Source organism: Antennarius striatus, chromosome 1 (assembly GCF_040054535.1).
Source record: "Antennarius striatus isolate MH-2024 chromosome 1, ASM4005453v1, whole genome shotgun sequence".
In the NCBI taxonomy this organism is placed as follows: domain Eukaryota; kingdom Metazoa; phylum Chordata; class Actinopteri; order Lophiiformes; family Antennariidae; genus Antennarius; species Antennarius striatus.
The window spans coordinates 3017292-3044354 of record NC_090776.1 but is presented as its reverse complement, the minus strand read 5'-3'; the positions used below and the strand labels follow the sequence as shown (position 1 = coordinate 3044354).

General features: G+C 47.2%; 2 protein-coding genes across 5 annotated transcripts; both read left to right on the top strand.

Annotated features, from left to right (window-relative positions):
* The first annotated feature begins 5623 nt into the window (after positions 1–5623).
* Positions 5624–14128, top strand: dok4 (docking protein 4). 4 transcript variants are annotated; one of them, XM_068315347.1, is made up of 10 exons: positions 5624–6019; positions 7131–7468; positions 9497–9604; positions 9971–10085; positions 10268–10387; positions 10489–10678; positions 11794–11932; positions 12113–12230; positions 12883–13045; positions 13125–14128. In XM_068315347.1, the coding sequence occupies exons 2-9, from the start codon at positions 7403–7405 to the stop codon at positions 13026–13028; spliced, it is 1002 nt and encodes a 333-aa protein (XP_068171448.1). In that variant the 5' UTR covers positions 5624–6019; positions 7131–7402; the 3' UTR covers positions 13029–13045; positions 13125–14128. The 4 variants fall into 4 exon arrangements, with proteins under 4 accessions (XP_068171448.1, XP_068171440.1, XP_068171457.1 ...); XM_068315339.1 differs by having other exon boundaries at positions 12883–14128; XM_068315356.1 differs by lacking the exon at positions 12883–13045 and having other exon boundaries at positions 12113–12279.
* Positions 14129–17692: 3564 nt separating this feature from the next.
* On the top strand, positions 17693–26447 carry LOC137600061 (glutamine-dependent NAD(+) synthetase). The gene is made up of 21 exons (XM_068321431.1): positions 17693–17941; positions 18941–19001; positions 19266–19382; positions 19916–19969; positions 20058–20147; positions 20245–20296; positions 20373–20461; positions 20537–20654; positions 20737–20868; positions 21395–21466; positions 21614–21738; positions 21813–21861; positions 21932–22034; positions 22222–22390; positions 23472–23607; positions 24904–25010; positions 25152–25283; positions 25380–25449; positions 25659–25787; positions 25868–26044; positions 26142–26447. The coding sequence occupies exons 1-21, from the start codon at positions 17857–17859 to the stop codon at positions 26175–26177; spliced, it is 2103 nt and encodes a 700-aa protein (XP_068177532.1). The 5' UTR covers positions 17693–17856; the 3' UTR covers positions 26178–26447.
* Positions 26448–27063: the final 616 nt, after the last annotated feature.

Here is a 27063-nt window from a genome sequence, read left to right as displayed (position 1 = left end):
CTGTCTGGCTGATGTTCAAGATTCTCCTTCTCAGTTGTCAGGACCGAATCCACAGTAACCTTTGGGACATCACCAGCATCACCAGCGGTCCTCAGCCTCTGAAGCTGGACGTCAGCCTGTCCGTCTGACTGGTGGTCATCAGTGCACTTTGTTTTGGACCAGGTCACCGTCCGGGGCTTGGTGGTGATCCCTACAAATAACATAAACCCAGTGACCCACGTTGAAGTGGATGTCTGAAAATATTATAAAGGCACTTGTCCGTCCATAAGTTAGTTGCTACACCTGTAACAAAGAACTGTAAATCAAAAGTAGAAGGAACAACCAAGAGTACACTGTACATACACTGCCTGGCCAAAACGAAATCACCACTTGGATTTAACAAATGTACCATGGGCTCACCAGTGTCTCCTACTGTGGCCAACTTGTACATGGAACAAGTGGAACACAAGGCCCTGACCTTGTTCAAAAGAACAAAACCAAGGCACTGGTTCCGGTATGTGGACAACACATGGGTCAAGATCGAATTCCACGAGGTGCAACCTGTCACTGAGCACATGAACTTGGTGGACAGCAACATTAAGTTCACCAAGAGAGGACGTAAAGGACTACAGTTTACTTTTTGGACAGAGGCCAGCATGGAAGATGACAGAAGTCTGAGTGTTGGGGTATACAGGAAACCTACACACAAATACTGATTGGTGAAATCAGATGGAGGTAAAACAACAATAGAACTCAGGGCTATGTTTAATAGTTAAAGTACAGCAGGTAAGAGCATTTCAACACACAATGGGAACTGTTAAAGAGTAGTTCAGGGAGCATTCACATCAAAATAACAAGCTCCAGGTCAGGTGTTGACTAGGATTTGAAACTCACCTGAATCATATCTAAACAGAGAGAATAACTTGTTCCAGGTCTTAAACCCATTTCTGAACATTAGACTCAGATGAATGACAGCAGTGACTGACCAGTTGGAATGTCAAACACTCATATGTAAGACAGTCTTATATATATATGACTGTCTCTCATTCCAGCTGGTCTTTAATGTTCTGATGAACTTTGAAGATTGAAGCTAAATTTTGCTCCATTAACTTCAAAGCCTGATCTCCTTACTCCGAAGAAGGTGAGGAGAAATTTCTGGATCTGATCTTCACGTTATCTCTGACCACTTGAACAGAAGATGATTTTCACGAGATTTCATTTATTCATTTTTAAAGCATGTTTATTCACAGGTTGGTGGCCGGTGATTCAGCAGAGGATGGAGTTGGAAACCCGCATGGTTGTAGTCGCGGAACTACAATCCACATGGTTGTGGTCGCGGGTACACCGGAAGCTGCCGCAACCATGCAAGACGCCACGGGATTCCTCCCCACCTCCTTCATTACAGCCAAGTACAGTTGCTGTTTTCACCGTTCCTTGACAGTTCACTGGTTACAGTTTGATATGAAACCTGTTGCTTGAATAAATGTAAATTGTACAATTTAAATCTGTCTTTCCATCTAGTTCTTTGCTATTTTAAATTATTATTGACAAGAAGTTCAATGCTCTATATAGAGTTAATCAAAATGTAGTGCTAAAAATATACAATTCAGAACAATGAAACTTTTAGAGAAACTAATGCAGCTTAATGTATTCACTGGAAGTTATAGCCTGGACTCAATTTAATGGAGCTAATATATAGCATTATTAGGTTTATTCTACATGTTTATTAGTTGCTACAAGTAACCTGTAGTCATTTTAATTAAGTTCAATGGAAGTAAAAGTAATATTACCAAGAATATTAAGTTTATCTAAGACAGTAGTGTCCCTAATGTTAGTTGACTCCAGTTGATTTTGTTGAGTTTGTGATAAGTAATGTTATGGTGTTCATTCTACTTTAAAAAAAAATCGAAAGTTGATTCAACTCAAAAAGTACAATGTAACCATGTTACTTATTCAAGATCAGGGTGTTACTTTTAACAGTGTATAATTAGATATATGCTTGCAATCATTGTCATTTCATAAGTAGCTCGCGTGCCGATGGAGTGTGAGACAGAAACAGTGCTGGGGATGTAAATGTGAACGCTGGCCTGTAGAACTAAACTCTCAGGAGTCTCAGTCACTCTTAATAAACTAACACCGTTCCGATCAAACCCAGGAACCCACACGTCAGACTGAAACGTTGAACGTTCTGCTAAGCCTTCATCTCTGGCTCCGCCCCTCCAACTGATGGGTCCGGTCCAGGAACTAAATAGTAGCAACGATACCCAGACCCCCCTGGGATGTGACCCCCAGCTCTCGTCTGTCTGTGAGTACCTGGTGTTGCACCAGGTACTCACAGACAGACAGTATGATCTGGTGTGTGTGTGTGTGTGTGTGTGTGCGTGTGTGTGTGCGTGTGTGTGTGTGTGTGTGTGTGCGTGTGTGTGTGTGTGTGTGTGTGTGTTTGTTTAACTCCATCCCACGAGTACAATACAGAAGATCATTCCAGAAACTGTTGATAAAGCACTACGCACACTGAAGTGTCCTGGAGGTGTGTGTATGTGTATATGTGTGTGTACACAGGTCAGTAATGTCTGACAGCAGGAAGCAGCTGCCTTCATAATTATCCCACAGCCAACGCAGCGTCTTGTGAACAGTGTCTGGTTTGTGTGTGTGTGCGTGCGTGTGTGCTCGTGTGTTTGCTTATTTATCACTAAAAACTTTAAACAATGTGAAAATGGTCCATTATGTTGTGAGATGGGCTACATTTGAGTTTCTCATCATCACCTGTCGCCCTGACGACCTGTTCCCTCTGCCTCTCTGCTCATTTTATTGCCCCGACTGGAGTAAGCCTGTGCTGAACGATCACATGTAGTCGGCTTACATGTTCACGATGACAGGAAGTAACTCTGGCACACAGACAGCTCCTCTTCATCTCAACAAACCCCGTCTTCATCTGGGTTTGTTAAATGATTACTCCGGTTTCATCACGTGACATCGATGGAAACTAAGTCACGTGATGTTTAAACTTACCCCAACCTAATCCTAACCTAACCTTAACCTAACCCTAAACTAACCTAACCTAATCCTCACCCATTTTAATCATAATCTAAGACCACCTAACCTAATTTAACCTAACCTAACCTAATCTAATCTTAAACCTAAACCAACCTAACCCAACCATAACCTAACCCTCATCTAGGCTAACCCTAAAATAACCTCACCCTAACTTAACCTAACCTAACCTATCCTAACCTAACCTAACCTAACCTAACCTAACCTATCCTAACCTAACCTAACCTAACCTAACCTGACCTAACCTAGCCTAACCGAACCTTTAAGCTAACCTAACCCTAAACTAACCTAGCCCTAAGATAACCTAACCCTAACTCCTTCAGTGTGGTCTGAGGGAAGCAGCAGCAGGTTTGTTGTCCTGAAGAAATTCATTCAAGACAATTAACTGATGGAACTCAGCCAGGTGTCAGACAGACAGACAGACAGACAGACAGACAGACAGACAGACAGACAGACAGACAGACAGACAGACAGACAGACAGACAGACAGACAGACAGACAGACAGACAGACAGACAGACAGACAGACAGACAGACAGACAGACAGACAGACAGACAGACAGTTCTCATCTACACATTTCTATTCGATGATTTTTTCCCATCTTTCTCCACCTCCAGTCATAAACACGTCTTCCTCCTCCTCCTCCACTTCCTCTTCTTGTTCCTCCTCCTCCTCCTCCTGCCTCTCCCTCTCCACCTCCCCTTCTCCACTCCCTCCTCCTCCTCCCATTCTCTAACCATTAGCAAACCATCTATCGCTTTTCTCTCCATGTTTTTGTTTACCGCCTCTCTAGTCTCTCCTGACCAAACTGACTCATTCTCCCAGGGAACAATAATACCTGTGTGTGTGTGTGTGTGTGTGTGTGTGTGTGTGTGTGTGTGTGTGTGTGTGTGTGTGTGTGTGTGTGTGTGTGTGTGTGTGTGTGTGTGTGTGTGTGTGTGTGTGTGTGTGTGTGTGTGTGTGTGTGTGTGTGTGTGTGTATGAATTAGTCACAGCTCTCTTTATTATTCTGGTGGTGGTGGGTTTATTGCCCTCCCCAGGAGGAGTCTTATAGCTTCTCCTGCCTCCTCCTGTTCTTTTGACAGGAAGCATCAGCAGCTGGTGTGATTGGAGGCTCCTGTAGCATCACCAGGTGCTCTACAGAGCTGTCAGGTGACACCGAGGAGGAACAGGAACATGCAGCATGATTTCACGTAATTTTAGGAGGTTCTTCTGTGTGACTCAAACCGGAACAAACACATCATCCACCTGAGAAGTTCCACAAGCCTGGACAACAGCTGGAGACAACAAATCTGATGCAGTCGATAAAAGCAGATTTGACCACGTTGTTGAGGTGTTATTCCAACGTGAGGATGTAGTCTGGAGGGGATTCTAGAGAACGTAGTGGGCAAACAGCTCAATGACTACCTGTTAGAGAAGAATCTGTTAGAGAACTTTCAGTCAGGTTTTAGAACAAACTGCTAAGAGTCACAAATGACCCTTTAATAGCGTTGGATAAAGATCTTCTATCTGTTCTAGTCTGATTAGACCTGAGTGCAGCGTTCAATACTGTTGATCATCATATTCCTTTAAGGAGATTGAAGATGAAGACCTCAGCACTAGACTGGTTTAGCTCATATCTATCCGACCGATTTCAGTTTGTCCATGTAAATAATAAATCTTCACCTCGAGAGACTCTGACCTGTGGAGTACCTCAAGGATCTGTTCCGGGGCCAATTCAGTAATCCCTCGCTACTCGTTACTCGCAGTAACGAGCGGCCATGTATTGTAATTGTCAGCGTTCGTGTGTTCGTTCGTTACGCTGTTAGTTCGTTTGTCCGTCCGTCCGTTAGTCCACCAAATATCTTCGCAACTGTTGCAGATAGAAAGACGAAACTAAAAGCACATGACTCAGGCAGCGAAGGGGATGGAAATGAGATGATGACTTTGACCTTGAGAAAACTAGGTCAAGGTCAAATTTTTAACTTTTGTACACTCAGGAACTGGATAAGATAGAAAGTTGAAGGAGAAGGTCAGTGTGAGTAAGACCGTAGATCAAAGCTAGTGTTTTGATCTATGGTCTTAGGGTTGTTGTTAGTGTTGTTAGTTCTGCTCCTGCACACACACACACACACACACACACACACACACACACACACACACACACACACACACACACTCACACTTGTGAAAGGGCTGATTTCTGTGGGGGTGTGACGTCATGAAGAGGTCACATGTGTAACATGTTCCAAAGATGTGTGTTGATATTCTCGTCACGTGACAGATGGCTGTTTGAATTAACAAAGTCAGAAAGAGCTCCAGAAACACACCGGAGCTGAGCCAATTGATCATCCTCCATCGATTGATTGATTGATTGATTGATCGATCATTGGTTGATTCTTTGATTGTACTATTTTAGTTGTTCCGCTGATGACTTCCTGTGTGACGTCACCAGGAGGCCCCGCACACCCTTGTTCTCCGGTCCACCGGCTACTCGGAGTGTTACGGTAGGAGGGGGCGTGGCCTGGCGGAGCGGGGCGCACCGGCTGGGCGTGTTCTCTTTGTGTCCGTCCAGTGAGGCTGCTGCCAGCGCCGGTACCGATCAACCGGAACGGCTCCGGTCTCAGACGCGTCCAGCACCGGAAGGAGGAGGAGGAGGAGGGCCGGCGAGACCCGCAGCAGAGCCCGTGTGATACCGAGACGTCCGGTCCGTGGGGCGACGGGGAGGCTCCGGCTGGATCAGCCGAGACGGTTACACCTGCACGGGGGAGGACCAGAGCCGGTAGAGCCCCGGTAACACGGGGAGGACCAGCGGATGGTGGAGCCTCGGTAACCGGGGGAGGACCAGCGGACGGTAGAGCCCCGGTGACCCGGGGAGGACCAGCGGACGGTAGAGCCCCGGTGACCCGGGGAGGACCAGCGGACGGTAGAGCCCCGGTGACCCGGGGAGGACCAGCGGACGGTGGGCTGACCGGAGCCCTCGCCGGTGAACCGGATGGTCACACAGGTAACACCTCGGAGGACGGAGCTCGCGCCGGGATATTTGTGAAAGTTCAGTGACGTTATACGTACAGCTGATGACGTCACAGATAATTTTAAAAATGTTATTTTATATACTGTCATTTAGTAATCCTTAAGGGAAATTATTAGAACACCCTAGATCACACTGTTAGTTTTTAAGTCTCATGCATATATTAGTGTGTACAGGCCCTGTAACACACACACACACACACACACACACACACACACACACACACACACACACACACACACACACACACACACACACACACACACACACACACACACACACACACACACACGTTGTCTTTGGTTTAGCCATCCCTGATCACAACTTATGTGTGTCCTTGTACAGCTTGTGTGTGTGTGTGTGTGTGTGTGTGTGTTTGTGTGTGTGTGTGTGTGTGTGTGTGTGTGTGTGTGTGTGTGAACACGGTGGACGCCTCAGGGTTCATGATGTTCAGAGGATCCTGTTCACATGTAACCGAGTTTAGTCAGCGGTCGTCTGTCTTTCTGCGTGGCCCTACCCTAAAGCGGCGACTCATTCAGAGTGTACCCCGCGTCTCGCTCGTTATCTGCTAGGAGGGGCTCAGGCGATGACACTGCTGAAGACGGAAAGGTTCTGATCGTCTCGTCTTCGAGCAGGTGAATTAGTGAGGATTTCAAAATTCAATGCAAATCAAGTTTGAGATTCACAGAACCAGATGAAACAAGTTGAGCTTTAACAAACCAGGACACGTAAAAACAAACCCGGTTCCTGAAACGGAACTTTAACCTGAGGGAGGCAGGAAAGAAACACGGCTTAATGGGTAAAACAAGGAGAACACACACACACACACACACACACACACACACACACACACACACACACACACACACACACACACACACACACACACACACACACATTCGAGCATTTTCAAAGAAAAGCTAGCATAAGCATCGTACAGTTTATCAGGAGGTGTGGCCGACCTGAGGCCCCGCCTCTATCAGAGTGGCTTCCATCAGCATTAATAATGGAGGATAATATTCTGCTCTGAACCGTCTATGAATAATATATTTGTGTTGGTATCCATTCCTGCCCATCTCTGTCTCAGCTCCTCAGAAGTGCCAAAGAGGCGATGAGTGACGACCCGTCTGGTGAGAAGTGAGTGAGGAGCACCAAGGAACCCAACGCCGGATGGAGGAGGACCAAAGATGGAGGTGGTGAGGACAGAGGAGATGGAGCGTAGGACAGACTGAGACCAGGAGGAACCACACGGTCCTGCAGGAAGAAGAGTGTGAGGAGCGACGAAGAGGACGGGCGGAGGTGAAAGAACATCCGGATGGTCTCCACAAGGACGTCCAGTAGGCTGCCGCCCCACCAACGATGGCCTCCAACTTCAATGACATCGTCAAGCAGGGCTACGTGCGCATGCGCAGCCGCAAGCTTGGGGTGAGTGTCTGTGTGTGTGTGTGTGTGAGTGTGTGTGTGTGTGTGTGTGTGTGTGTGTGTGTGTGTGTGTGTGTGTGTGTTATCATCACAAAACTATTTTACACCATTAAACCATAAAGCTATAATAACCAGTAGATACTTTTCAAAAGGTCCGTGTCAAGATGGCTAAAGTCTAGTATTTTTTAACATCAGGTGAATTATTGGTCATATATATTGATGTATTGATCATATGTTAGTCGATTTCCTTTTGGGTAAAACCCCAACATGCACCTGGAACAGGTCTGACTTCAGTGTTCTCGCTTGCGTGCGTCCTTGCGTCTTTGACGTACATTTTTTGACAGGGAAGCACGATCATCAGACAACGTGCATCGCCGCGACACAAGCTTTAAATACTCACAATAAAAAAATTGATGCTACCTTTCTCCGTGATATAATGTTGGGGAAAAATGTACTTTCATTCAACAAAAATATTCACAATTATCCATTTCTCTAGTTATATTTTAAAACCTGGAAATCACCATTATGCTTTGATCTCTGCTTGTTTTACAAGCTGCAGTGAGAGATCGACGAGTTAGTCTTTCATTATCACCATGTCTCTGAAAAAGATGTAAAAGTTTGAGAAAAAGCAAGTGGCAATGAGTGCTTCCTTGACTAAAAACTTGATATTGACCCTTATTGACCCTTGATTGCACTTGATATTGACAAACATACAAAAACACACTGACTACGTTTCCATGATGTGAATGTGAGCTGGCTCCTTCCCAGGTCCAGCTTATCCGAGTATTTACTGCATCCAATACCCATAAAGACGAAGAGAAGTGTGTTCAGACTTCAAGCACATCCATAACAGAGTCTCCATAATGGGTTTGCATCACACAGCCATTAATGAGTGGCGGTAATGATTAACGTCGGTACACACAGGGTAGCAGTTCAGTGCCCAGTGGCAACAAGTATTACCATCATGCACTGAGCAGCAGCTGCCCAACACCTCAAAAACACACTTTCCTTAATGCTCCATTACTTTTTACCCTGATGGTCTCGTCTCCAGCCACAACCTAACTTCTTCTCCCATCCTCAGCCAAACATCTTCATCTTTTTTCAGCAGCAGCTCAGGTAGGCTTTTATTTCCAGTACCTGTTTTATCCCGAGTCAACGTCCAATGGTGTTGACTGGTGGAATACGGCATTAGTCTCAAACCGGTCATTCTGCAGGATGTTGGGGAAGAGTTCCTCACTTAGCTGCCTGGAATCTGGAGGATGATGGTGCTGAGTAGTTGGGTACAAATACAACCTACACATTGCTGAGATGTTTGAGTAAGGATATGATAATAATGAGACCCAGTAGAGTCGTGAGACCTTCATGATGGCATCTGCAGATGAGTTTTTAATTATGAACCAGACAATGAACACTTCCTAATGAGCTCCAGGGCGAATCTGAGTGTGAGACACTCCTGGTGAAGTGTGCACAAATAGGATTCCCTTCATCTGGTTGTCCTGAATATTAATGATTCAGTGACAGCGGCTGCATTCTGACTGAAATGAATTAATGAGTGCAGTGGCTGTACGCCTCATTTACAGGAAGGTGGACAGAGGAAGGTTTGAGTTCAGCTGTCCTTAAAGACACGACCGAGCCAAAAGCGATACAGGAAAGACACAAGAAAGAAAGAAAGCCCAGGCCTACCGGGAGGAGGTGGAAACAGGTCAACGGAACTAGACAAAGAAGGAGAGCAACGCAAAAACACTGAGGTGACGAAAAAAACGTAGAGTGAAAGAAATAAGAAAATAAATATCAAACTACGGCACATCAAGTCAAGCAGGTAAAACACTAGAAGTCAGAACGAAGGAAGAGTCGTGGATGAAAGGTGGGATTCAAACAATTTCTGGTGTGTGCTGAGGGATTAGTGGTCTACCCGACTCAAGTTCAGACAGCGTTCATTTAGGTTAATGGTACCAATGTGTCATGGCACATTATTGAATTTCACTCTGATCGTGTGTGTGTGTGTGTGTGTGTGTGTGTGTGTGTGTGTAGATCTATCGTCGTTGCTGGTTGGTGTTCAAGAAGTCGTCCAGTAAAGGCCCTCGCCGTCTGGAGAAGTACCCTGATGAGAAGTCGGCCTACAGCAGAGCCTGTCCTAAAGTAAGTGTGTGTGTAACAAGTGTGTGTGTGTGTGTCTCAGTGTGTGTGTGTGTTGAGTATAATGTGTGTCTGAGCTGGTGAACATCTTGAACAGTCCTTCTCCCAGGATGCTTCACTACGGTGGCAGGAGAGTCTCTGTGCTTGCTGCCTGAAGTGCCTCATCCTTACCACATGATGGCAGCAGCTAGCAGGCTCCGCTGACTCTTACCTACCAGAGCGTGTAGGTCATCTCACTAGTGAACACCTTCATGTTCACACCTTCACAAACTTCTTCTTTGACAGCGATCATCTCTCAAATCAAACAGGAACACACTAATGACCTCTGACCTCCTAGTGATCACGTGTCACCTTTGATCCGTTGCCTAGGTGACAGAGATTAGCAATGTCAAGAACGTCACCAGGTTGCCTCGAGACACCAAGAGACAAGCAGTGGCCATCGTCTTCACCGACGACACCTCACGCACCTTCACCTGTGATTCAGGTAAGGTGTGGAAACACACACACTATGATCAACCTGCCTCACCTTGATGATGACCATGAGTATGATAGAACATTGGCATGAGGTCCCAGCCCACTGTGGAGAACCAGAGATCCTGGTGTCCACCCTGTCTTTGATTGTCATGTGACCTGACGTGGGGTCTCCTGCTGTTGTCCGTCCTGTAGAGCTGGAGGCGGAGGACTGGTTCAAGACGCTGTCCATCGAGTGTCTGGGCTCTCGACTCAACGACATCAGTCTGGGGGAGCCGGACCTCCTGGCAGCTGGGGTTCAATGCGAGCACACAGGTACGGGGCTGCAGGAGGTTCTGAACCACCACTGCTGGTTTGGGCTCTTCTGACTGGTCCACCCTCATTTTGTTGTTTTCTTTGTTTTGTTGTTGCTTCAGAGCGTTTCAACGTGTTCCTCCTCCCCTGTCCCAACCTGGACATCTATGGGGAGTGCACGATGCAGATCACCCATGAGAATATTTACCTGTGGGACGTCCACAACCCTCGAACCAAGCTGGTCACCTGGCCTCTCTGCTCTTTGCGGCGCTACGGACGCGACGCCACCCGCTTCACGTTTGAGGCTGGACGGTAAGACCGGGAGTGGTTGGGCTAGGGGGTGGAGGTTAGAGACGTTTGGGCACTTCAGTGAAGCTGAGCCACACTGGGTCACAGCCCAGAAGACAGTCAGGTTACTGACAAGATGTCAGTTCAAACTAACTACCGACCACACAGCGGTGGTGAAACATGATCATAAGGTCTGTCTCAGTGGATTCTTGGTTTTATGTTTCACAGTACAGATGTACCGTGACATCCGCGTTATTAGAGATATGAGTTATTAGAGATATGAGCTGTCGCTCTGATCGTATTTTTGTTTGATATACGAGCAAAATCCCAGATATGAGCTGTAGGATACCAGAGCTAGTTGTGTTGTCGGATGGATACAACATCAGCTGAGACTGGATGACGTTAATTCGCACGTGTTGGACTGGATGACGTTCTTTCACATGTGTTGGTGGATGGATACAACATCAACTGAGACCGGATCTCATTCTTCACCACGTGTTGGCGGATGGATACAACATCAGTGAAACCAGATCTCGTTCTCGTTGGTGGAGTAAAGACGTAGCTCATGTGTTGCTGTGACTTTTGCGTTTCTTTTCATTCTTTATAATTGTTTACGTAACTTATGTATATCATTAACTATACACAGGTAAAGTCTGCATGTCTATTGGTTGATAGAATTTTTTTCATAATGTAGGGGGTTTTGGGCTCTTTAACAGGCTGGAAGGAATTAAAATGATTTTAGCTATTTAAAATGAGGAAATGTCGGACTTTGGTTTTGAAATCTTTGGTAATTATCCTTGCGTTTTTCTGCGAATGTTCATTTACTCGTTTTCAACAGCGAAAGGACCTCAAACGATGTTCTACCTGTTCTACCTGTCATCAGTTCTATCTGTTCTAGCTGTTCTATCTATCCGTTGTCTTTATCATTCAGCCACATGAAGTATATAGACCAGTAATTGAAGACGGTTTGATTGTTTTCCATGACCAGCTAATGAATTCACAATCAGAACATGAAAAAAATTCTCTTTAAAGGCTCCTGGGCCTCTGGGCAGAAAGGCCCTTCCCTCCTGCAATCCCTGTAGGGTCCTGGGTAGGCCATAGGTCAGCTGCTGTGCTCATTGACCTGCTGTCCTCTGTAGAATGTGTGACACCGGTGAAGGCCTCTACACCTTCCAGACCAGAGAAGGGGAGCAGATCTACCGGCGCGTCCACTCCTCCACGCTGGCCATCGCAGAGCAGCACAAGAAGGTCCTGCTGGAGATTGAGAAGAACAGCCGGGTGAGATGCAACGTCTGGGCCTCATGCAGAACAAACCAGATATCATTCAGAACCAAACAGGCCTCATTCAGAGAGAACAGAGCCTCATTCAGTACCAACCTGGCCTCATTCAGAACCAACCGGGTGCCGAATGCTCTTTTGAATTCTCTTTTTTCATTATCATGTGTCTGTGACTTCCAGTTGAGGTCCGTGGGTTCAGAACCAGGCTCCTACCCCTGCACACCCACCGCTATCCTGCCACGATCTGCCTACTGGCACCACATCAATGGAAGCCAACCTGGCATGGACTCTAGAGGGGGTAGGTCTCAGACCAGCCTACAGATGGCCTACACGTGTGGTCTGACTGGGTAATCCTTTGCCTTCTGTCTCTGTAACAGGAAATGGTTTGTCAGTTACTGCTGGACAGAATTCACTGATGTTTCGCACGAGCTTTACCCTCTGGCCAAAGACAGGGGATGAGTGGAGGTGGAAGATGAAGCAGCAGAGAACATTTACATTACTCTACTGATGACATACTGTACATACAGCCTGCTGTGAAGTCTTGTATTAATGATGTGAAGGAAAACCCTTTTCAAAATGCAGTATGAACTCCCCAATGATAATTGTGCCATTAATGGGCCTGATGTGAACAGATAAAAGCAGATCTAATAGTAGGAGGAGGGGGGCTTTATAGGTCTCCAGAACAGCCAAATCCAAAGTAACACAATTTAAAACTGGTCCATTAAATCCGTAGTGGGTGGACCATTACTAAATTTAGAAACTATGACACCATTATCACTGAGCAGATTTGGCCTTTATTTAAAAAAAAAAAAAGTTCCCCCAGAAGAGTGACAATAGGCAGGGCTGTCCCCACAAGGGACGCTAGGCAGGGCTGTCCCCAGGAGGTGAGAACGGCAGGAATATGTGTGTGGTCTGTACTGCATTGACGCTGTCTCTCTGCTTGTCTGCAGGTGACTCTGCAGAAGATGAGCTGCTTTCCACTCACCTGCCTTCCAGCCGCCACGCTACGCTGCCTCTGGCTCACACACACACATGGTCCCAACCGGACATACACACGCTCTCCCCGACACACCACCCCACATTCCCTGGACAGTGACACACTCACACGCAGAGGTAGACGGGGGAAAAGTGCACATACACACACACACACACACACTGTTCACTTGAAGAAACACACTCCCTCATTGTACAGGTTTCACAGCCGGCAGCAGGGGATGGTGAGGCTAATGTGAGGCTAACTTGATGCTAACCTGCTAGCTGACTATCCTGGACGCCGACAGCAGGACCTGGAACCAAACGCTGCAAGCAGATGCTACGGGTCCTCACAATGGAGCGCTGACAAGCCCTCAAGAAAAAACTGCATATGGATTTGATTTCAGTTCATCTTCCATGGATGTGAGCAGCAGACTTGGTGAAGTGAACCCCACAGTTTTCATAGACTGCCACATCCACCCAGCTGTCCACCGGTTCACCACGGCTCTGCTGTCAATAAGAACATGGTTTCCTACCCATCACTGTAAACTGTGACTAAACTATGTGATAGTACCAGAGGTGATCGGTGAGGTCCTGGGGGAGGGGAGAACCCACTGTATAGGCCCCACCCACTGGTACCCTGTGTAGCGTACATCGATGATGGCTGACCCACCTGCTTTCAGACTCACCTGAGTGGTCCAATCACAGGCTCAGAGATACAGGTGTGACTTGCCTCTTTATCCACACCGAAGGACCGCCCACTCGTGTGATGTCCAATGAGACGACTGCAGCAGACTGGATGTAAGTCTTGTTTGCTTGTCTCACCTGTCCAGGTAGCAGCAGATGCTGTTGAATACAGTGACCCCTACAAACCAGACAGAGGACTTCTACAAAGAGAAATTTAATAAACGGCATCTTATTATTTATTTTATTAGCTGACTGGGATGGAGGCTGACTACACCCTCAACAAGTCTTTTCTGACTGGTTCAAGTTCAAAAAGTTGTGCTGGTTTAGCTATGGACTGATCTCCAGCAGGAACCTGCTACTACTAGTAACAGCACAACTCACTGAATTCATTACACACACACACACACACACACACACACACACACACACAGTGATTTCTTGTGTATTCTCACAGAGAACAATCCAGTGTCCTCCTTTCGTCCTATTAATGCAAGAACTCAGTGTTTAGTTGAACAGGGACAAATGGTAATAAAATATTCAAACAGTGTTCCTGTGTGAAGACATTGTCCTCATTGCTAAGCAGCTACTCTGGAGTCAGGGTTTTATTTTTACTCCAAACTTAGTTTCAGAATAAAAGCACGTACATGAGTCTGACAAACATTCTCCGTGTTTTTAGAGACTGATTGTCAACATCTGGACTTCTTGATCCGGCTGGAATCAATCTCTCTGGAAATCGGTGTGGAGCTATGTACTGATAGTCCAGAGCAACGTCTGGAGCAATGCGGGACTGGAACAATGACAGTGTTAATATCCCATATATACAGTGGTATGAAATGTAGAAGAGTTTCAGCTAAAATGAAAGGAAAGGTGTACAAAACTGTGGTGAGACCAGCGATGTTGTTTGGTCTAGAGACAGTGTCACTGAGGAAAAGCTGGAGCTGGAGGTAGCAGAGATGAAGATGCTGAGGTTCTCTCTGGGAGTGACCAGGATGGATAGGATCAGGAATGAGTACATCAGAGGGACAGCACATGTTAGAGGTTCTGGAGATAAAGTCAGAGAGGCCAGACTGAGATGGTTTGGACATGTCCAGAGGAGAGATAGTGAATATATTGGTAGAAGGATGCTGAGTTTTGAACTGCCAGGCAGGAGGCCTAGAGGAAGACCAAAGAGGAGGATTATGGATGTAGTGAAAGAGGACATGAAGGTAGTTGGTGTGAGAGAAGAGGATGCAGAAGACAGGGTTAGATGGAGGCAACTGATTCGCTGTGGCCACCCCTGAAGGGAAAAGCCGAAAGGAGAAGATATGCAGTGGTAAGAGAAAGTTTGGGCACCCGTGATAATTTTCCAGATTTTCCTTTTTAAATCACTGCATTTTATTTTTGGTTTTATTGGTGTAGCAGATGAACATAGTGGTGTTTGAGAAATGAAATGTGCAATAGTTGTTTACACAAAAGTAGGCAGGTTCATAAATTTGGGGACATCAGGACAGTATTTAGTAGAGCCTGTTTTTGCAGAAATAACAGCCTTTAAAAGCTTTCTATAGCTTCCAAGGAGGGTCTGGAATTTGGTCGGTTATTTTTGACTATACATCTTCACAACACTTCTCCAGTTCGGTTAGTTTGATGGTTGCCAGTATGGTCAGCTGGCTTTAAATCACACCAAACATTTTTAGCAATATTCAGGTCTGGGAGTGAGATGGCTTTTCCAGACCATTGTACTAGTTCCTCTGCATGAATGTCTTACTAGAATTCATTTAGGGTTGCTGTCCTGTCTATGTACACAGCCCCAGCGTAGCTCCAGCTTTGTCTGTGATTCTCAAACATTGTTTGCAAAAATCTGCTGAAACTGACTGGAATCCATGCGACCTTCACTTGTTCAATTTTAACAAGAGTGCCAGTACCTGCACTGGACACACAGCCCAACAGCATGATGGAAACACCACCAAATTTTACTGTCGGTAGCATGTGTCTGTTTTGGAACACTGTTTTCTTTGTCTGCCATGCATACCGCCCCTTGTTATGTCCAAACAACTCAATTTTATTTCCACCAGTCCAGAGCACCTCATTCCAAAATGAAGCTGTCTTGTCCAAATGTGCTTAATATCCTTCATGAAACTCTGTGGCATGGGCATAGGCAAAGCTTGTTCCACGTAGCTCTTCTGTAGATCATCCCTTTGTGCAAGGTGTGTTGAATAGTTGAACCATGCACAGTGACACCAGCAAGAGGACGTTGTAGGTCCATAGAACTGGTCTGTGGGATGACTTTGACTGTTCTCACCATCTGTCGCCTCCACTTATCGGACATTTTTCTTGGCTTGCCACCCCAGGCCCTAACTACAACTCTACCTGTGTTCTTCCTTTTCCTCACTACGTTCCTTTCAGTGGAAACTGACAGCTGAAATCTTTGAGACAGTTTTTTGCATCCTTCCCTAAACCAAGATGTTGAACAATCTTTGTTTTCAGGTCATTTGACAGTTGTTTTGAGGCTCCCCTGTTGCCACTCCTCACAGAAAGTGCAAAGAGGACATCAACTTACAATTGGCCACCATAAATACCCTTTCTCGTGATTTGCTTCACCTTTGTATGTAAGTCAAGGGTCAATGAGCTTACTAAACAAATTTTGTGTACCAATAATTAGTGCTAAAGGTATTCAAATCAATAAACAACAAGGCTGACCAAACAGATGATGCTACACATATAAAAATGATTTTTTCTTCTATTTTTCATAATGATGAATAACAAATATGTCACTTAAAATGAACCTTACTGTCCCTTCAACTGAAATTGTTGATCCGAACAACGAGTGATTTATAATCGAAAATCTGGACAATTATCAGGGCTGCCCAAACTTTTTCATACCACTGTATAAAAACAGGTGCAGTGGTACATCTACTTACGTAGTTTATTGGTTCTGGAAGAAATTTTGTAAGTAGAAAATTTCGTAAGTAGAGACGCGTTTTCCATGCAAATGTCCTAATCTGTTCCAAGTCCCCCAAAATTCAGACATAAATGTTTTATAAAGCATAAAAATGCATCAAACCATGTAACAAATACATGTTACATTTAGATTATTACACAATAAATGAGATTTGTGCATAATGTAAAAAACAAAGAATAGAATAGAGAATAAAAATGATGGTCATTTACCTTTTAACTGCTGTCCTCATTGTTTTTTGCCCTCTTTGGTTCACACCCTCTTGCCCCACCATGAACCACAGAGTGAATTCCAGTCCTCCCAACCCATGTGATGCCTTAACCTTCTTAAACTTCCTCTTGTTTTAATAACGTGGTGATTGTAGATGCATTACGGCCATATTCTTTGGCGAGATCAACCAAACGCATCCCTTTTTCATATTTTTCTATGATCTCTTGCTTTGTTTGTACGGACAAAAAAACTCTTTTCTTCATCTTTTCTTTTCCTCTTTTCTCCGTCACTTTCTTGGAGTCCATAGTGAATACTCTAAAAGTTAATATATTTACGTAAAACTATCAGAACACCACATTGGTCGAGGGCCGAATGACGAGGACGCTGCATAAACACCGATCTAGCTCCACACAGAGGTCCCTGTTAGCCAATTGGATGCCAGGATGCTAGGTAATAGCAAATGGCAGAGCAGCTCTAAGAATGTTGCGTTCAGGAACCTTTGGGAGCTGCGAGTATCAGCCCATACTGTATTTTTACCTTTCGTAATTCAAAATTTCTTTCGTAACTAAAGGCAATATTTTCCTGTAGAGGCGTTTCGTACGTAGAAAATTCCGTATGTAGGGACATTCGTAAGTAGAGGTACCACTGTAACATTAAATTTATGACTTTCAGTGCTATACTGTACATTTGTGTGAATGTCAAAACAAGTTTATTTTTTGGTAACTAATATTTTTCTCAGTATCAAGGAGACGTCAGAATGTCTGTGGCTCCACACAACAGTAAACATTCTAATGTCTTCACCGGATGATGAAGGATTTCCGGCGGAAGGAACGGTCCTACAGCGACCTCTTCCGGTTTGTACCGCGCTGCAGGCGCTATTCCTCCTCTGTCCATCAGGTGGCGGTAAAGCGCTGCGGGACGCCTAGTCTGACCGTGGCCAACAGGAAACACGAGAAGAAAAGACGGGATGCTGTTTAGACAGTCACTTTTCAGTCACGTCAGATTTATATACCTGCACAGAAATAACCGAAACATTTAAAACCGGGACATTTAAAACCGGGACATTTAAAACCGAGACTTTTAAATAGACTGACTGGTTAAAGTCTGTACTTCCGGTAAAATGGGACGTAAAGTGACTCTGGCTACCTGCTCTCTGAACCAATGGGCTCTAGACTTTGACGGTAACATGGAGAGAATACTGAAGAGTGAGTATAGTAGTTACTGGACCCCGGTGCATGCTGGGACAAGGGGGCTGTGGTGTGTTTATATCCTGTAGTAGGTGGAAGGACAGAAACGGGGTGGCCCGCGGGCCAAATGTGGCCCGCCCCATCATTTTATGTGGCCCGCGAGACCACAGAAGGTCTAAAAGACACAGTGTCTAAAAATAGTCAAAAGTGCTTTGACCAGAAACTACATTTCCCACAATGCAGTAATTCAGCCCATTTTGACACTGACAAAAACATTTTGAACAAAGTTAATATCCTAACTTGTGTTTGATGTTTGTTTTGTTGTTGTTTTTATTTATTCATTGGATAGGTTAAACTTTGATCAATGGAGTTAAAATGATTCATGTTATAACAGAAACCAACATTTTTTTCTGTGTAACTATAATGTTTGTAACTTGAATAAGTAATAAATCCAGAGTTATTTAACATTAAGGAGTAGTTACATTTATTTTACATTACATTGAGTTACATTTATAAGTTACATCTGGCCCGGTGAAGACGAATTTGACACCCCTGCTCTAAAACATCAAGAGAGACACAACTGAGACAGAACTGAAATTCACAAAATGTCCTCTTCCTGTCTAGTATCCCACCGCCTGACAGTTGCCATGGTATCACACAATAATAAGTGTTATTCAGTTCACTTCCTATGTTATAGATCAATGATCAGAAGCTGATCAATTAATTACTTTAGTCACACGTTAACGTTGAAGGCAATCATCTGTGCTTCTGTGACCACATCAACCCATGACGCTGCTTCCTTCTGTCTGTGGTCCTTCTGTCTGTGGTCCTTCTGTCTGTGGTCCTTCTGTCTGTGGTTCTTCTGTCTGTGGTCCTTCTGTCTGTGGTCCTTCTGTCTGTGGTTCTTCTGTCTGTGGTCCTTCTGTCTGTGGTCCTTCTGTCTGTGGTCCTTCTGTCTGTGGTTCTTCTGTCTGTGGTTCTTCTGTCTGTGGTTCTTCTGTCTGTGGTTCTCTGCAGGTATCGAGATCGCCAAGGCCAAAGGAGCCACGTACAGACTGGGTCCAGAGCTGGAGATAAGGTCAGGGGTCACCCCCCCCATCTTTACCTGAGAATGACTGAACGTTGTGTTTTATTAACATTTGATAGTTGAGGTGTGTGTTTGGTTCTCCAGTGTCCTACAGATCATCACATTCTGTTTGCTTTGACCTTTCAAGCAGCACCCAGCTGTTCAGGGAGCAGGGTGGGGCTCCAGGGGTCCTGGAGGCTCCACCCTGCTCCCTGAGCAGGGCGGAGCTCTGGGGGTCACGTGACCCCTCTGTTCTCACGTTCCCCGTCTCTCCAGTGGCTACGGCTGTGCGGACCACTTCTACGAGTCGGACACGCTGCTCCACAGCTTCCAGGTGCTGAGGAAGCTCCTGGAGTCTCCCCTCACCCAGGACATCATCTGTGACGTGGGAATGTGGGTACAGCAGCCAGTCACTGCTCTGACCAATCACTGATCAGGAGCAACACACAGGAAGAGGCGTGGCTCCTTGTCGGTGTCTTCAGAAGGAGCAGTGCTTGTTTGGCTGCACCTCTAGGGTTAGAGGTTAGGGTTAGAGGTTAGAGTAATGGCTTAGAGGTTAAGGGTTAGTGTTCGAGGTTAGGGTTAAGGTTTAGTGTTAGAGGTTAGGGGTTAGAGGTCAGGGTTAGGATTAGGGGTTAGCGATTGGGGGTTAGAGATTAGGGGTTAGAGGTTAGGGTTAGGGGTTAGAGGTTAGAAGTTAGGGGTTAGACATTAGGGGTTAGGGTTAGAGGCTAGGGGTTGCAGGCTAGGGGTTAGGGTTAGAAGTTAGGGTTAGGGGTTATTTCATGACCTCCTCACCCCCCACCGACCCCTCATGACTTAAGACCATGTGTTGGATTGAATCACACCTCGGACCTCTGACTGGTCGAGGCGTTTAGTTGTTGGGCGTCCACGTTTCCCTGAGCGCGTTGCTTCTGTTCCCTCAGGCCGATCATGCATCACAACGTGCGCTACAACTGTCGGGTGCTGTTCCTCAACAGGTGCGTCCGGTCGCTCTGAACTGTGACAGGTAGTTCGCTCCCCACTCCACCACCGGTTGATTTTAACACCCTTTCTGTCACCATGCAGAAAGATTCTTCTGATCAGACCCAAAATGATGATGGCCGACAGCGGGAACTACCGAGAAAGGCGCTGGTTCTCCCCCTGGAACCAGCTCAGGTGGGTCAGACACTCCCCAGGGTGCCCCCAGCTTCTTCTTACAAACATTTGCAACACAAAGAAGCAGAAACGGACGCTGGTTTGTTTGTGTGTCCAGGCAGGTGGAGGAGTACTTCCTGCCCAGGATGATCCAGGAGGTGACGGGACAGGTACGGCACCGTGTTCAGGTCACAAACGTGGCGCCGGTCAGTTCTCACCGCCTGTGTCCCCCCCCCCGCCCCTCAGGACACCGTCCCGTTCGGCGACTGCGTGCTCTCCACCAGAGACACCTGCATCGGCTCTGAAATCTGCGCCGAGCTGTGGAGCCCCAGAAGGTGCAGCACTAACACGGGAGTTGTAGTTCAGTGACACCCCCGCCCCAGATCTCTGACGGCTCGTCCTATCCTCAGCCCCCACATTCACATGGGTCTGGACGGGGTGGAGATCTTCACTAATTCGTCTGCCAGCCACCACGAGCTCCGCAAGGCCCACCTGAGAGTCAACCTGATGACGTCAGCCACCAACAAGGTGGGCTGGACCCCACATCCTGTCAGGCACAGCCGAGGGAATAGAGCGATTCTATTGAAGACGTGTGTTGGTCCTCTTCCAGGTGGGGGGGATCTACCTGTTCTCCAACCAGAGGGGCTGTGACGGCGACCGCGTCTATTACGAGGGCTGCTCCATGGTGGTCATCAACGGAGACGTGGTGGCCCAGGGAGCGCAGTTCTCCCTGGAGGACGTGGTACGTACCCCCCGTAGATCCACCATATCAACATATCATATTAGTAGCCCATAGCAACCCCCGTCACCCACAAGGAGGACGAATCAGCGGAAGACGAGACGGAGACGTTTTTCTGTACTATAATAAAAAAAAATATTTGTCAGCTTAAAATAGATTCATATTAACAAAATATAAAAATACTTACGTATTTTTCAAGAATAAGATTATATATATATATATATATATATACACACACAAACCATATATCAAACCAGTATATAAAATAAAAAATATATAAAAGTATATAATTATATTAAAAAATAATATATGTAAAAAACCATATATATATATATATATATATATATATATATATATACACATAAATTATATATAAAATTCTATAATAAAGTATTATATTTTTAAAGTATTATAAATATCTCATTACTAAAGAACTGGAAATGTTTATCTACCTGTGTGTGTGTGTGTGTGTGTGTGTGTGTGTGTGTGTGTGTGTGTGTGTGTGTGTGTGTGTGTGTGTGTGTTACAGGAGGTGATTACAGCCACTCTTGACCTTGAGGATGTGCGTAGCTACCGAGGAGAACTGTGCCAGTCCTTCATGGTGAGAAGCCACCACCTTCACACACACACACACACACACACACACACACACACACACACACACACACACTCACACACACACACACACACACACTGAGAGCTACAACATCCGGTGGTCGTATGCCCCCCCACCCTCTCACTGTTGCAGGACCCTGTAACCAAGCCGTGCCACAGGGTCAAAGTGGACTTCTGTCTGTCCGGGGGGGACGACGCCTGCCTCCCCACCCACCAACCAATCAAATGTCGGCTCCACACCCCGGAGGAGGAGATCAGGTAACGACATTCACTGTGTGGCGTCAGAGGAAGCCGGAGCAGAATGGGCAGCTGATGATGGGGGTGTCGTCCAGTCTAGGGCCGGCATGCTGGCTGTGGGACTACCTGAGGAGGAGTGGACAGGTAAGCCCCCCCCCTGCTGGACCCCACCCGTCCGTCTGAGCTCAGGTGCTGACGTCTACTTCCCCTCCAGGCTGGTTTCCTGCTGCCGCTGAGCGGCGGCGTCGACAGCTCGTCCACCGCCTGCATCGTCCACTCCATGTGTGTGCTGCTCTGCCAGGCGGTGGAGGACGGCAGTAAGTAGCCCCCACGCCCCCCAGTATGTTCCATTCCAATCACATGGCAATTCCTGCCCCGCCCACCAGGTGTCAGGTGGTTTCAGGTGTCGTCCAGGGTGGACGTGATCTCTGATTGACCTCTGATTGACCTCTGAATGACCCCATCTGTTGCCCTGTCATTTGTCCACCCCCCCCCACCTGTCAGACACTCAGGTCCTGGAGGATGTGCGTAGGGTGGTGGGCGACGCCTCCTACTGGCCCCAGGGCCCTGCGGAGCTGTGCGGTCGCGTCTTCACCACCTGCTACATGCCCAGCGAGAACTCCTCCGCCGACACCTGCAGCAGGGCCAAGCAGCTGGCCAATCAGATCGGGAGGTAGGCCAGCGTCACCTCAGAGGGCCTCTGTGTGTCCCACCTTCAATCCCTCCTCATCCTCACCCGCCAGCAGACCCACACCCGATTCCTTCCTCCAATCACAATCTACCCTGTTTCAACATGGCCCCGCCTCTTCTGCCACAAGATCGCCGGGCCGTTCCAGCTCTGGTTCAGCTCGTGTGTGTGTGTGTGTGTGTGTGTGTGTTTCCTGCTCTTATCTGATTATTACCCTGGAACCCTGTGAGCGTTTGCACCGCCACGTCGCCCGGCCACGCCCTCAGACGACCTTCCTGTGACCTCAGTCAGCTGCTCCGTTCACTTCCTTTTTCAGCGTTGCTCAGAGTTGGTGTCTCACTTCCTGTCAGTGTCGTATAAAGGGTTAAAGCTGAGGGACGTTCAGCAACTCTGAGTGAAGAACATTCTTCTGCTCATGTTCTCAAGTCCTCATGTTCTCAAGTCCTCGTGTTCTCAAGCCCTCGTCTTCTCATGTCCTCGTGTTCTCATGTCCTCATGTTCTCGTTTTCTCATGTCCTTGTGTCCTCATGTTCTCAAGTCCTCGTGTTGTCATGTCCTCGTGTTGTCATGTCCTCGTGTTGTCATGTCCTCGTGTTCTCAAGCCCTCGTGTTCTCATGTCCTCGTGTTCTCATGTCCTCGTGTTCTCATGTCCTCGTGTTCTCAAGCCCTCGTGTTCTCATGTCCTCGTGTTCTCATGTCCTCGTGTTCTCATGTCCTCGTGTTCTCATGTCCTCGTGTTCTCATGTCCTCGTGTTCTCAAGCCCTCGTGTTCTCATGTCCTCGTGTCTCATGTCCTCGTGTTCTCATGTCCTCGTGTTCTCATGTCCTCGTGTTCTCATGTCCTCATGTTCTCGTTTTCTCATGTCCTTGTGTCCTCATGTTCTCATGTTCTCGTGTTCTCATGTCCTCGTGTTCTCAAGTCCTCATGTTCACATGTTCTCATGTTCTCATGTTCACATGTCCTCATGTACTAATGTTCTCATGTCCCCATGTTCTCATATCGTCCTTGGAGTTTCTTGGGATGAAATGTATCTATTCTTTGTCGTTTGTCTCTGACTACGCCAGCACACACATGAATGTCAACATAGACATGGCAGTGAAAGGCATTATGGGTGTTTTCACCATGGTTACTGGAAGTCGGCCTCAGTTTCGCGTGAATGGAGGAAGCCACAGAGAGAACCTGGCTCTGCAGAACGTTCAGGTTGGACTTCCTCTCATGCATGATCCTCATAGATAGATAGCTAGATACATACATACATACATACATACATACATACATACATACATACATACATACATACATACATACGTTAATGATCCCAAGGGAAATTCAGGACGCAAGGGACACAATACAGGACGCATTTCCCGAGGGAAATTCATCTTGATGCTTTGCCAGAATTCTTTCACTGAACTAAAGAATGTGGAACGGCAGCGTCTCAGGAACACGGCCGTCACCACCTTAGATCCTCCATTACCCACGCATCCCAGCAGCTCCACCTCCTGTTCGTGGTACAGGTCACATGAGGACAGGTGTGGGAGTGGCTAACCGACCATGCCTTACAAGGAGACATTCGTTACAAGATGACTGTCATTAGTCTGGAGATTGACACACGTAACACACAACATGTAACACAACACAGGTAACACACAACACATGTAACACACAACATGTAACAACACACGTAACACACAACACACGTAACACAGCACATGTAACACAACACACGTAACACAGCACATGTAACACAAGTAACACACAACACATGTAACACAAGTAACACGTGAAACATACAACGCATGTAACACACGTGACACAACGCATGTGACACACAACACGCGTAACATACAGCACATGTAACAACACACGTAACACACAACACATAAAACACACAACATGTAACACATGTAACATACAACACACGTAACACACAACACATGTAACACACAACATGTAACACAACACACGTAACACAACACATGTAACACACAACATGTAACACAACACACGTAACACACAACACATGTAACACACAACATGTAACACAACACACGTAACACACAACACATGTAACACACAACATGTAACACAACACACGTAACACAGCACATGTAACACAAGTAACACACAACACATGTAACACAAGTAACACAACACATGTAACACAACACAAGTAACACGTGAAACATACAACGCATGTAACACGTGACACAACACATGTTACACACAACACACGTAACATACAACACATGTAACAACACACAACACATAAAACACACAACATGTAACACATGTAACATACAACACATGTAACACACAACACACGTAACACACAGCACACGTGACACAACACATGTAACATACAACACATGTAACAACACACATGTAACACACAATACACGTAACACAAAAGGTTACCTACGTGTGTGTTTCTGTGTGTGATCTGGTGTTGGTAACCTACGCGTGTGTGTGTGTGTGTGTGTGTGTGTGTGTGTGTAGGCTCGGGTCCGGATGGTGCTGGCCTACCTGTTTGCCCAGCTGAGCCTGTGGTCCCGGGGGAGGCCGGGTGGGCTGCTGGTGCTGGGCTCTGCTAACGTGGACGAGAGGTAATCCAGGACCGCTCCCTGATTGGTGGCCGGGATGTTTCTGATTGGAGGACGTCCACAGGGAGGCGGGTTCTCCACCAATCACTGACTTCAGTCGGTTACGGTAGACGTTCCTCACCTGACACCTCGTGTCCCGTTCAGTCTGACAGGTTACTTCACCAAGTACGACTGTTCCAGCGCCGACATCAACCCCATTGGGGGGGTCAGCAAGACCGACCTGAGGGGCTTCCTGCAGCACTGCGTGGACCGCTACGGGCTAACAGCGCTACAAGAGTACGCCACACACACACACACACACGTAACACACACGTGTTAGCTTGTCAGTCTGCTCCAGAATGAACCAATCCGGTGTCGCCTGTCCCTCTGCAGCATCCTGGTGGCCCCGCCCACAGCAGAGTTGGAGCCCCTGACAGACGGACAGGTGTCGCAGACGGATGAGGTAGGAAACGGATCAGTGGGGGTGTGGTGTTTTTTCTGGGGGCGGAGACATTTGGGAGGAGGGCACCGAAGAAAAGGGGAGGAGTCACGCGCCATTTCTGTTCAGAAACAGGAAGTTCAATAGAATCACCGCCGTACGTCCACGTGTTCTGTTCTCACTTCCTGTTTGGCTCCACCTGTCACTAACCACGCCCCCGCCCTCCTCAACAGGCAGACATGGGCGTGTCCTACGCCGAGCTGTCTGTGATTGGACGGCTGAGGAAGATCTCCAAGTGTGGCCCCTTCAGTATGTTCTGTAAGCTGCTTCACCTGTGGAAGGACGTGCTGTCTCCTGCGGAGGTGAGTGAAGCCCCGCCCCCAGGGGCGGTCCCCACCGAGGCGTGACCCTGGCCTTCCTGTCCACGCTTGTCCTCCCCCAGGTGGCCCGGAAGGTGAAGCACTTCTTCACCATGTACTCGGTGAACCGGCACAAGATGACCACGGTGACGCCGTCCTACCACGCCGAGGCCTACAGCCCCGACGACAATCGCTTCGACCTCCGACCTTTCCTCTACAACACGCGCTGGCCCTGGCAGTTCAGGTGTATTGACAGCCAGGTGAGGAACCGACACGCGGCGCTCAGGGGTCCTCACCTGGGGAGGGTGGGGGTCACCGCGGTGCCTTCAAGTGCTCCGTTGTGTCTGTGTCTCTCAGGTGTCCCAGCTGGAAGCGAACGCCCCGAGTCAGTGAGGGTTCCTCCAGACGTTACGCCAGAAGAACCGGACCTCATCATGGACCTCTGCTGGTTCTGGTCCTCCCGTCCCGTCCTGCAATGAAACTGATTGAACTGAGTAGTCCGGCGTCCGATGCTTCCTGTGTCTTGAATGACCTTGAGTCGACCTCCGTGTTGCTCCACCATGGGTTCCAACTTCCTGGAACCTTCATGTTCCTGATAGAACATCTTGTCAGAGACGGGTTCTGGTCTCCTGGGGGGGGGGTGAAACCAAATAAACGCTGTCTGTAAGGTTCTGGTGTGTTTTTTTAGAATGACATTGGTTCTGGTCCCACATGGGGATCGTTGGTTCTGATTGGTTCTGATGGAACCGCCTCCAGGAAGCCCCACCTGTCCAACAGGAGCACATTTCACACCAGGTTTGTTCTCCTGTTTCCATGGTTACAGGTTTCTTCTGGGAAGCTGCTCACACACACCTATGTTCTGGTTGGGGTGTTCCTCTTGACCCGATGTCGGTTGTCTGTCGGTTGTCTGTCGGTTGTCTGTCGGTTGTCCGTGCCTACAGAACGTTGTGTAGTTAGTGAGGAACTCGGTGTGTCTACCTTTTCGTCAGCAGTAGAACCCAAACACACCTGTGAACCCAAACACACCTGTGAACCCAAACACACCTGCTCACACAGGTGTGTTTGGGTTCTAGTCAATTCAACCAATCAGAGTTCGCCTCCCCTTCCTGGATGGGCGTGTCTCAGCTAGAGAAACCCTAGCTCCACCCCCCAGTCCTCCGTACGCAGGAAAATATTGATGACATCAACAGTAATCCACAGCAGACACCTTTTACCCACAATGCACCACAGCCTGACTTCACGCATGGTTCAGTCTGTCACGTGACCTCCAGAAGCTACC

Coding starts and splice junctions, on each gene's coding strand:
- dok4 (XM_068315347.1), top strand. CDS start 7,403: ATGGCCTCCAACTTCAATGACATCGTCAAGCAGGGCTACGTGCGCATG. Junction 10,388..10,488: donor GGTTCAATGCGAGCACACAG/GTACGGGGCTGC, acceptor TTGTTGCTTCAG/AGCGTTTCAACGTGTTCCTC. Junction 10,679..11,793: donor TTCACGTTTGAGGCTGGACG/GTAAGACCGGGA, acceptor TGTCCTCTGTAG/AATGTGTGACACCGGTGAAG.
- LOC137600061 (XM_068321431.1), top strand. CDS start 17,857: ATGGGACGTAAAGTGACTCTGGCTACCTGCTCTCTGAACCAATGGGCT. Junction 19,002..19,265: donor GGTCCAGAGCTGGAGATAAG/GTCAGGGGTCAC, acceptor CCGTCTCTCCAG/TGGCTACGGCTGTGCGGACC. Junction 19,383..19,915: donor ATCATCTGTGACGTGGGAAT/GTGGGTACAGCA, acceptor CTGTTCCCTCAG/GCCGATCATGCATCACAACG.